Source organism: Vigna angularis, chromosome 2 (assembly GCF_016808095.1).
Source record: "Vigna angularis cultivar LongXiaoDou No.4 chromosome 2, ASM1680809v1, whole genome shotgun sequence".
Taxonomy (NCBI): domain Eukaryota; kingdom Viridiplantae; phylum Streptophyta; class Magnoliopsida; order Fabales; family Fabaceae; genus Vigna; species Vigna angularis.
This window is the reverse complement of record NC_068971.1, coordinates 31,875,609-31,887,776: the sequence shown is the minus strand read 5'-3', so window position 1 is coordinate 31,887,776 and position 12,168 is coordinate 31,875,609. Positions and strand designations below refer to the sequence as shown.

Genomic DNA, 12,168 nt, shown 5'->3' with positions numbered 1-12,168 from the left:
TTGTGTGTGTGTAAAATGGAGGGAAGAGAATGTGGGTATTTATAGAGTTATGGATGAAGAATGTTGATGAAGAAAAATAATATAATAAGTGCGTGGAAAAATTAGATGAAATATAATAAAAAAAAGTAAATAGTAAAAGTTAGTGTGGAAAATAAGTGAAAGAAATAATATAAAAAGTGGGTGGAAAAATTAGGTGAAGAAATTGGATGGAGGAAATAATAAAAAATGTTAATGGGGAGATTATGTGGAGAAAGTTGGTAAAGAAAAATAATATAAAATGTGAGTGGAAAGAGTAGAGGAAGAAAATAAATGAAGGAAATAATAAAATAAGGTTGGTGGAGAAAGTGGTGGATACAATATAATTTAGAAAAGTGATGGAATAAATAAAAGTTAGTAAGAGAAATTAATACAAAAGTGAGGTCGGAAAGTAGATGGAGAAAATGGATGAAAAATAATAATAAAATATGTTGGTGGAGAAGGTGGTGAATAAAATATGATTTAAAAAAGTGAATGAAATAAATAAAAGTTACTAAGAGAAATTAATAAAAAAGTGAGGTGAAAAAGTAGATGAAAAAAAATGGATGAAGGAAATAATAAAATATGTTGGTAGAGAAGGTGATGAATAAAATATGATTTAGAAAAGTAATAAAAGTTAGAAATATAAATTAATATAAAAGTGGGGTGGAAAAATAGACGGAGAAAATGGATAAAGGAAACAATAAAAAAAAAGGTTGATGGAGAAGATATAATTAAAAAATGTAAGTGGAATAATTAGAAAAATTGGTATATAAAAATTAATATGGAAATGAGGTCGAAAAAGTAAATGAAAAAGGAAGATGATGTGGAATGTGATGTGGATGGTGATGTGGAGAGTGGGGTGTGATGAGAGAAAAGGGGTGGTGAGGAAGTAAAAAAGTGTGAGATTATTTTGGGCCCTTGAATTAAGGGATATAAATTTAATTTGGGGTGCAAACAGTAAAACAAATAGTATTATTTTTTTTTATTCTTTTTTTTATTTATTTTTGTGATGAATTTTATTTACTCGGACAAAATTTGGTGTTGAAGATATACTTTTATAAATTATACATGAATCCTTCTTTTGAGAACCTTGTGTAAATGTCTACAATTTGATTATAGGTTGTGTTTTATTCTTTACTCCTTATTATACATTATTACTTATTGATTTTTTACTAGATGATGTTTCTACTCCCCTTAATTATATTTTTATTCCTTATCATCCTTGTGGCTCATGAAACTTTTAAATGAGTTTAGTGAGAAGCATATTAGTGTCATTAGCTTCTGAAAGGAGAAAAAACATGTATATATGTATGCTATCTTTTAAATTAGTTTTAGAAAGGATATCCAAATTTCAGATATCTAAATAAGAATTCTCGATTTCTAAAATAGATGTAATTTTTGATTGGTTATTCATTCATTTAAATTTTCAAAGTATAGACTCAGTTAGTGATTGTTTTACATAATATAATGACAGATAGCTTTGTAGGTTCAGGGTTTTAGAATTTTGCAAGATTTTTGTTTTTTATGCTAATCCTTGAGAGGTGATGGAGTTTGATTGTTCTTGGAAGATAACTTGGTTGCTTTTACCATTAACTTGGTTGCTTTGTTGAATAATAAAATTTTATTTATTTTTATATAAAAAGCTTATTAGGAGATATGGGTACATAGAACACATAACTGGATAAGGAAAGAAAACATTATTTCTCAATTTCATTTATAATTAACTTTAGCATTAATTATTGGCTATTCTTTGACTTTAGTAGGTATTGTACAATATCCAAGTGTTTGTTAAAGCTATGATATCTCTCTTTGCTTCACACTACCAAGATTTTTTTCATTATGCTCTTCAGATTCCTATCAGATAAAGGCACTATAACCAACTGAGCTTCTTTTATTTTAAGTGTTAGTAACTTGTAGAAACTTGACTACAATTTAGTATTGTATAGGTAGATTAATGTAATATTTGGATTGAATATATAGTTTTATGTACAAATAATGTATTAAATATTATTGGACAAGTTAATGTATGAAATGAATTTCATTTTGTTTGTTCAATTGAATTTATTGATTTCCAAGTAAATTCATTGTAAATTAATTAGATGAGATGATAAAATAGGAAAATTGATTGCAAACTCATTAGACGTCAAATGTAAGCACATATTTTTTTTAGGAAAAATAAGTTTTTATGATGTGCATGTCAATGTATGTCATAGTAGGTTAATTCTGAATAACATGTATTGTGATAGGTGAACAAATATCTGTCATAATACATGAGAGATATTATGACAGGTAAAGATATCTCTGTCATAAAACCTCATATCATATTATGATAGGTAAATCCAGCAATGTCATAATAAATTCACCATATTACGACTGATAAGTGAAATTCTTTCCTAATAGACTGGACATATTATGACAGGTGACAGAATGTTTGTCATAGTATATTCAACCTATTATGACGTACTTTTTTTATACGTCATAAAAAGAGTGGACCTGCTAAAACTTTGACGTTAGTCCACCTGTCATAATAGGTTATTTTTACCCGCCACAGTTTTGCATTAGTGATTAGCTTTTTAATTGATATAGACAGTAAAAGAATAAACATTATTAGATATAATAATATTTAATTGAGAATATACTTTGGTGATATTTATTATGATTAATCTACTAAGTTCTTACTTTTAATCACGAATGTACTTTTGTTAATGCCAACAAATTAATTGATAATTTACATCGGTTAATTTGAAAATTCAAGATAACCATTAATTAAAGGATAATTGCTAGATAACCAATTATGAATCCTTTTTTGAAAAAATAATGGAATTTTTTTATTAGTGTTTTTATCTCCTTTACATTTTTGCAATTTTACTTATTTCTTTCTTTTATTATTTTATTATTTAGTATTTTTATTTTATCTTTATCTTGTTTTATTTTTATTGTATTTGACTATTTCTTTTAGTGTATAAATTTTATAAGAACTAAACTGGTAGGAATCAATTTTCTGTTTGTTAGAAAACAACTTAGAGTTGATTTTACCTTTTTTATTTTGTTGACTACTATCTTAACAATATAATGTTGTTATAGATAAGTAGTATTAATTTGATCTAGGAATAATTGCATTGTTACATCTTAAAGTCTTCATTATACTTATCATTTGATTATCATCAATATCCTATCAAAGGTATGTCATTTTCAAAGTTCTATATAAGAGAACTTAGATGAAGAAAACACAAATCTTATACAATCTTTGTAATACTTTACTGTGTGAAGCAAACCACTGAACTAAATTGTCTTGTCTTTTAAAGTTTTATGTTACTTTATTTGAGGATCTAATATTAGGGAGAGATTAATACATGATAATCAAGAACGGTTTTTGTACTCTTAATCATCCATTCGATTAGTGGAATGTTCTTAAAAAAGAAATACAAAAAAACTGTTAATTCTATTTATCCATTAGAAAATCTTGTCTAATTGTTTTAAAAAAATTTAAAAAAATTCTATTCTCTATTCAACTTCTTTTCTAGCTATAGTTGTTTCAAACGTAGGCACATTAAATTTATGAATAGGTGATTTATTGTTCACATAAATGTTGTTTATTATACATTGTATTGTAAATTTAAAATATTATCAAATTAAAAATCATAATTTATTCAAATGTTTAGATATTTAAAATATCTGTGACCAAAACTAAATTGTTTATTTAGATTTAGAAGAACGAATATAAATTTATCTAATAAATATATAAAAGATTACATTTAAATATAATTATTATTTTCATCTTCCTCTCCCTTACCATGGCTCCCTCGTGATTCTTTATATAGCCTCGTGCTGGCACGGTGCATAATTTTGTATACCCCACGTGTTAGCCATGGTGCACAATTCTTTATGTCCCTCGTGGTATGCCATGGTGCTGGGTGATATGATATCAACAGTGGGCCCACCAATAACCTCCAAATTTGACTGTGATGGCAAGTATATTCTTTTAATATATATATATATATATATATATATATATATATATATATATATATATATATATATATATATATAATATAATATAATAATAATAAATTAATTAAATAAGTAGAAGTAATTTTCACAATTCATATTTTTTCTCTTCTTCAACTTTAATTTTAGCTTTTTCTTTTATTTTATTTTGAACATCGTTTAACTTAGGTTTCTTTACCTTTGATATTTTATTTTTATTATATTTTGTATATATTACCGATTTTGAAATTTGGTTTGTAAAAATATTTATCTAATTTTGAAAGATGTGCAGTGAAATTTTTTAGTAATAACCATATTTTGAAATACGGTTAAGAGAAACACTAGATTTCAAAATTAAATTTGAAGGTTTATTGAATTTTAAAATCAAGTTAATTAACGCAATGGATTTAGAAACTTATCTGATTTTATAATTTGATTTAAGAATTAATTTGATTTCGAAATTTGATTTAATAATTCACTAGATTTTAAGTAGCATATTTTTCTCTTCTCATTTTTTCTTCTCTTGTATTATTTCTCTTCCTTTCATTCTCAAAGCATAAGACATCGTAGGATTGAAGATATAGTAGAAAGCTTGATGTGATGATAACTTTTTCTTCATATTTGATCTTGTTTGAGCTTGCTTTCATCATATTTATTGGGTTGAAGAGTATTAGACTGTTAGCAAAATCATGAAGTATAGAAGTTTTGATGATGTCCAAATTAAACTTAAGTGCTCACATGAAGACCGATTTTATGTGTTAAATTATGAGTAGTTTTATGTATAAGGCTTTATATGTTGTTGATTCCATGTAATTAGTTATGCTTTAAAATTTGTTTTGGAGTCAAAAAGCTCTACAATAATCGATTAACTACTTAAGATAATTGATTTTCACAGAGAGATTTTTAAAGGTTGCTAAAAACTCATTTTTGGCTCTGGAATAATCAATTACCAGAGTATGATAATTGATTATCCATGGATTATGACTTACCATAATCGATTATCACAGCTAGCCGTTGGAGCTTTTGAGCATGTTTTTGGCCATTGTGCATTCATTAAATGCATAATCTATTACCATAAGTGGTTAATCGATTATCACGCAAGAAAAAGTTGAAAAAAAATTGGAGGCGTCCTTAAGTGAGGTATTTATAAAGATTTTTTAGGCTCTCATTTAAACACACATATGTTTGCTTAAATTGAGAAAAAGTGTGATCTAGGGTTTGTGTAACCTTTGTGCTTTGGTTTTGAGAACTTGGTGTTGATAAGAGCGAAAACTTTCACTAGGAGTGTGGTTGAGTGTTTTGCTGTTGTTAAGTGAAGTCTGTCATATTTTGTGAAGATTCAATAGAAGTGTTTATCCTTCGTGAAACATTTAGAGGATGTGTTCATCCCTTATGGCCTTTAGAGGAAGTGAGTTTCGTCTCTTGTGATAACAAATGAGATGTTTCTAAACCCTTACACTTGTCTTTATGTGTGATTGTAATAATTGATTGATTTTGTGATAGTGGAACGTTAATCTTTGTTTGGGATTAACAACTGGACATATGATCTTTGTGATCTGAACCAGTATAAAATTATTTGTGCAATTTTCTCTCTTCCCGTACTCTTTATTATTTTTTAATTTATTCACTAAGTAAGATAAAATTGAGAGAAAACTATTAAAGGCATAAATTTGCGAGAGAAAACCAATTCACCCCTTTCTTGGGTTATTTGTTCATCCTAATCATTCTATTGCACCGCTCTGACAAATTAAAGGTTTGAGATGAGGGAAATATGATGAATGGTGATCTTTCGTGAGCATACTCTCTCTCTTTTTATTTTCGTCTTTTTTTCTTCTATTTTTCTTCTATTTTTCACCTATTCTATTTTTTTGCTTCAACCAATCAACCCTTTTATTCAGTTGATCTTCTTTTTATAGGCTTTCTTAAAAGATGACCATTAGATGCTGAGTTAATTTCAAGAGAGCGAGTAGCCTTTAGGAGATAGGTCTGATTTTAGTCTTTTCTCCATAGGTATAGTGCTTCATTAGAGTTTAGATTGAATAGTAGCTTGTACGGTTTACCAGAGTAGAAATCTTCAAGAGAATTATTCTTAGAATGGTCTTCACTTCTTTCAACGTCTTAATCCAACGTGTGCATATTTTTTGATCAATCCTTTGGGTATTCCTGTTTTGCACATATAACAAGGACAAATAATACAAGAAAAACAATACTTTACATGCATTAAATGATATTAAATATTTTTGACCGTTTATTGACGTTAATTTATATTGCTTTGTTCAAAACATCTTGTCACATGTCTCATTAGTAATTAATGCATCGTTCAAGTATAGCGTTCAAGAAATGTTAGACTATGTATAACATATTGACAATAGACTATGTAAAGCATTATACTCTTATGAAGAGCTATTTGAGATGTAGATTTTAGCGCTTTTTACATTAGACAATATTTTTCACAGGACGCTGTCACTTATAACACTATTTTTAGATTTCTCAAGAATAGATATTCAATTAGAAAGTTGAGAACATATCTTATTGTTTTGCACATATCCCTTACATGGTACCTTTGTAAATTGTTTTTCTTTTTAACATTTCATGAAAAAAATCGTTAAGTATATTGACAAAAGGTTCATGTAGTCTTTTCTTATTGGTCAAACGCTTCCTGTAAACATGTTAGATGATATAGAATTCATGGAAACATTGTTTGGTATGTTCTTATTTTGAAAAGACTTTATATTATCACTTGGACAATTTTGGGTAGCTTTTTGTATAAAACCTTAGATTTTCATTTTCAGTGAACAAACACTTAGACGCTTCAGGTCAAGTAGGTGCTTCTCTTTCTGAAAAGATATTTCGTTTAATGTTTATTATTAAACTTCAAAATTTGGATTGTTTAGACGATATATTTTCTAGATGATTTTGTCTTAACATCCTTAAGCGAATTTCAAAATTCAGTATACTCCTTAATTAAATTTCAAAATTTGGTACACTCCTTAATCGGATTTCAAAATTTAATATATTCCTTAAGCTGATTTGAAAATCCAGTACACTTCTTAACCGAATTTTGTAATATGGCACATCACCAAATACAATATCACTTTAATTGGATTTCAAGATTCAATGCACTCATTAATCAAATTTTGAAATCTAGTAATTTTATTTTCAATTCTAAATTTCGAAATCCGTAACTCTAAATATCAAATCTATTTTCTAAGTTCAACTATGGATTTCCACATCCAATTTAACAAAACATTTACAAATTTCTATTAATGAACCTTTTTCCCAATTAGGAAATAATAAATTAATGAAAAACATATGAAAATAAAAGATCAAGATAACAAAACATTTACAAATTTAACAATTTTCCTAATCAGACGAGGGAATAATAAATTAATGAAAAACATATGAAAATAAAAGATCAAGATAACAAAACATTTACAAATTTCTATTAATGAACAATTTTCCTAATCATACGAGGGAATAATAAATTAATGAAAAATATATGAAAATAAAAGATCAAGATAAGTTATCATGTAAAGATTAAGTTCCAAATATGAATGGATGGAAGTTAACTAATACTAATATTGATAACTACACCAATTTCATAAGCTTGTACTCAAATCTATACGAGTGAATGGTGCTCATATGGGACGTAAGTGATTTGAGATTAATAATGTGATACAATCATGTGAATGAGATAGCAAATACCATTTTGTGTAACTTCTGAATTAATGGGTCAGATTTATTAAGTAATACACTGTTTGAAAGAGATTAAAAAATTGAATCTTATTTGAAATAGTACATATTTGTTTGGATGTTCTAAGGGGGTTATCATTTTCAAACAAATTTGCACCCGTGATTTGCCGTGTCAGATGCAGCTATAGTCTAGTTGTCAGAAGTGAAATAAGGTTATGATTCTAAGACCACCTTTCTTTTGGGAAAGTTAGATGCTGCAATTAAAAAATTGTCAAAATTAAAGAAGTCTTCTGTTGAGCTTCTGGAGGTATAGGGTAATTTTTTTAATAAAATACAGCATATAATCTTAGCAGTTTGCACTATGTTTCCGTAGTAACAAAATAAGTGGAATAAGAGTAGAAACCGATCAGTGTCAAATTTTAATGCCAATCAAACTTTTACTTGAAAAAGGAAAGAATATTATAACACAACAAAAATGGAACAGAATGCACAAAGCCATGTGGTAGCAGGAATCGGACAACACACTTAGTTTTTTCTCCTTTGTTTTGGGTAAAATTATCCCTTCTTTGGCTTTCCACACCGGAGACAGCTTCAAATCAAAATGATTGCTTCAGCTTCTTTTCAATCTTTCTTGAAGTAAAATCGGCAACAGTAACTTCAAAAATATAGGACACCAAAATACACAGTCCAAACTCTCTCATAATCGAAGTCTACTAGAAGAAGTTTTTCCATATAGGTTGGCATAAACAATCCTTGTTCTTAACACTAGAACCGTGCATAGCCCTGCTGCAACAACGCATAATACTGCCATGATCATGGAAGTTAGGAAAAAGCATACGCTTCCTTCACACTTGAGAGACTCAGCAGCAGCATTTGGCAAATGCAACAACAGTGATCCCATACTTTGGGGGTGTTGTTTCTCTGCTTCAGAATCGTAGATGGTGCTGGCAATGAGACTAGAGAAGACCAGTGTTCCTGCAGGGTTTGCCAGAGTGATGAAATTGTACAGTGCACCAAAGTTTCTGAGACCAAACAACTCTGAGGCAGTGGCTGGAACAATTGCCCAATGAGCCCCGTAACCAAGTCCAACCAGTAGCGTGCCAACATACATTGCCCCTGGCCATCCCATACCAATGAAAAGATGTCCAACAGTCATAATGAGTTGAAATACAGCCAATGCAATTGGTCTTGGATATGCATAATCTCTGCCCAAGTAAAAACATCATGGAATTTGAAATTGAATGAGATGTAAAGGAAACATGTAACAAATTTAAAGTGATTTCTAAGCTGAATTAAACAATCAATGAGTGTAAAACCTGTTCTATTTTTACCTCACAACAAGCTCAGATATGTAACCTCCTCCAACACGGCCAAGGAAGTTCCAAATACTGACCATGGAGACAAATATATGTGCATTGTCATATCCTAGAGATTGACTCATCTGACCCAGATTGTCAATTACAGTCAACCCAGATCCGGAACCCATGATCATGGAAATGAAAAGAAGCCAAAAGTCTGCTTTGATTAATGCTTGTGTCAAGGTGAAATCTTCCCCTCTGTGTGGTCCCCTCCTCCTCTTAACCCTCACTGCTCCTTCTGCAGCTGCTTGGAGCAGTCTTTGTTGTAAGTGTGCTATACGTTTTTGCCTCTCTGATGCAGGGAGCATGTCCACTTCCTTAGGCTTCTCATCTTCCAACTCACTCAATATTACTTCATCAGAATCCAACTGAGACTTCCCTGGTTCTTTATTATGTGGTTCTGGAAGAAGGAACTCTTCATCTGGATTTCTTGGCTCAGGGCCAAAACTCAACATAATGGGAATAACAATTGGGATAACAAGGATCAGCAAGAGAATAATTGTGAATACAGATACTACAGTTTCACTCACTGGAACTAGATCTTGGACAACCATAACTCCCAACAAATAAACAGCCAAGAGAAGGCACACACCATACACAAATGTGAAGCATTTTCCATCTGTTGGCCGGACTTGTTTGTGACCCCCAACAGGCCTAACAAGGAACATAAGACCTATTCCTACCAATGCAGGACCAACAGCAACCATAAATATTAATGATGCGTGATCAGGGGAATGGAATAATACATATATCTGTGTCAAGATTGCACCACTCAACCCTGCAAAGCCCTTTAGAATTCCCACCACAGGACCCCGGCTTTTGGGGAAATTTTGTACACAAGACACTAGAGAAACTGTGTTGAAGTAGGTTTCACCATTTGTTCCCACAAAGATAAGAACACACATCTGCATGACAATAACCATTGATCACTTAACTTGGTATTATGGCCAAGAAATATCATTAAAAGACATCTCGTGAAGAAATAAATGTGCTATGCTGATTTCTTATGATTATATTGTTATGAAATGTATATTTTCATCATAAACGTTAACAGAGTGATGAAATTTTTATTAAATGAAGCTCATGAAACATCAAACTAGTACACATCAATAGTACGGATAAGCGCATCTCCATACTTCCTTCTTAGTTAAGGTCACTACTATGGTCCAAACTCTGTATTGGTAAAACAACTTCTCAATTTGAAGTAGCATCTTGCAGGTTTGATACATATAAAAAAATTATAATAAGAAATATAGCCCAGCAAGCAACTATGTCTGTCGTTACTAAAGATTAATGCGTATACATTTCCCAATAGCAGCACACCAGAGAACAGAACAAAACAAAAGGAAGAATAGAATAAATAACCAAAAGGGAGATCAATTATTTAAGTTGTCTCTTTGTACTAATTGTTAGAAAATTTGGCCAAGTTTTGGTATCATGTCACATGTTCGTTCATATGGCAGACAGCTAACAGCAAAATTGAGCACAATGAAGTTTCATTAATTAAGTGTTTAGTATCATGCAAAACCATTAATTAAGTTCCACATATTTCACACTTCGTTTCATAATTTTTAAAGCTGACGGTGACTCATCATCACCCTGGTATAGTGATGTTCATGGAAAAAATAAAAACAGAAAAAGAAGAAATAAAAACAAAAGCTGATGAGAAAGAGAAAATTCCCCAAATCAATATTGAGCATTGAGAAGGCATAAATGGAACATTCAGTCATAAAAGGATGGGTTTCTATAGTACAAAGCTACTCGATTCTGCCAACAACGGCGTCCTCTCACTTTTTATGTTCAACAAACAAACAAACAGCCATTTATTGCGACCACATGTTAAAATTAAACCCTTTCAAAACAGAATGCCCAGAATAAGAGGAATCAAGACGAATCTCGTACAATGATCCACGAAACCCACTTAACCCAATAAGATATAAAAAAAAATGTTATTATGTTGATTCTGGTTAACAGGAAACCCGGTATCAACGAATCAAAGGAAGTGATGGGTAGAAGAAACGCGAACAGAATCAAACATTAAAGTCAGAAATAAAAATTGTCATGTTCGTGTCTCACGGTAAATTTAAAGTTATACAAAACAGCAATAATAGGATTCAGGAAAATCCAAAACAGTACATGTATGTGGGGCTATCCAGTTACACACAATCGAGTTACTTCAAATCCAATTTCAGAGAACAAATTCGACAGAGAGAAAGACAATATGTCAAGATTGATAGTAACAATACAACACCCTCCCCCAAATGAAAAAATCTGATCAGCATCATATTCCAAAATGGGAAAGAAGTAAAATCCAAACAAGGAAGAAGAACAAAAAGAACATAGAAACTCACAGCCCACAAAGGCAAAACTGGAACTTGAGCAGTTACAATCAACCAGACCCAGCCATAACCGATGAGATTCAAAGCAGCACCAACAAGAAGAGCACCCCAGATAGGTAACAACTCACAGAGCAGCCCCGTCACGAAGCCAACAGCGTCGCCGAGGTCCTTGGCGACACCCAACATGGCGAGCTGCTTCTGGTTGTAACCGAGGGAGCTCTTGATTACCGGCGATATGCTCCCGAAGAGGTAGCCGATACCCGCCCATGACTGCAACCACATTGCGGCAACGAACACAAGCCACCGGCTCTTATAGAACAAGGACAGCTTCTCCTGTAAGAGCCCCATCGCTGATCATTCACCAATCAAAGACCCTTTTTTTTTCTTCTTCTTCTTATTGTTCCTGGTGCTGCTGGTGTTTTGGTTATGTGATCGTGGGAAGAGGAGGACCCTGATATGATGGAAGAGAAATAGATAAAGCAGAGGCAGAGGAAAGACAAAGAGGGACACACAGAGCGATGAAAATGGAAAGTGGACCAATAGGATGAGCTGGCACGCGCGTTATTCTTTTACATTTGTTTACTCTCTAACCATGATTTTTTACTCCCAATATACTCAAATTTTTAAAGAAAAATATTTATGTAAAAAACAAAATTCATCTACATGAATATGATACATAAATTTTATAATGTAATAAAGAAGTTATGTAATAAATATGCATAATATATATATATATTATGTATATATATATAGTATACATAATAAATATATAT

At 30.9% G+C, this 12,168-nt stretch overlaps 1 protein-coding gene across 2 annotated transcripts; it reads right to left on the bottom strand.

The window, feature by feature from the left end:
* Positions 1–8,108: 8,108 nt before the first annotated feature.
* Positions 8,109–11,923, bottom strand: LOC108329547 (protein NUCLEAR FUSION DEFECTIVE 4). Of its 2 annotated transcripts, none has more exons than XM_017563806.2 (3): positions 11,408–11,923; positions 9,030–9,961; positions 8,109–8,903 (listed from the first exon to the last, which is right to left on the bottom strand). In XM_017563806.2, the coding sequence occupies exons 1-3, from the start codon at positions 11,741–11,743 to the stop codon at positions 8,396–8,398; spliced, it is 1,776 nt and encodes a 591-aa protein (XP_017419295.1). In that variant the 5' UTR covers positions 11,744–11,923; the 3' UTR covers positions 8,109–8,395. The 2 variants fall into 2 exon arrangements, with proteins under 2 accessions (XP_017419295.1, XP_052728340.1); XM_052872380.1 differs by having other exon boundaries at positions 8,378–8,814.
* Between the last annotated feature and the right edge of the window lie 245 nt (positions 11,924–12,168).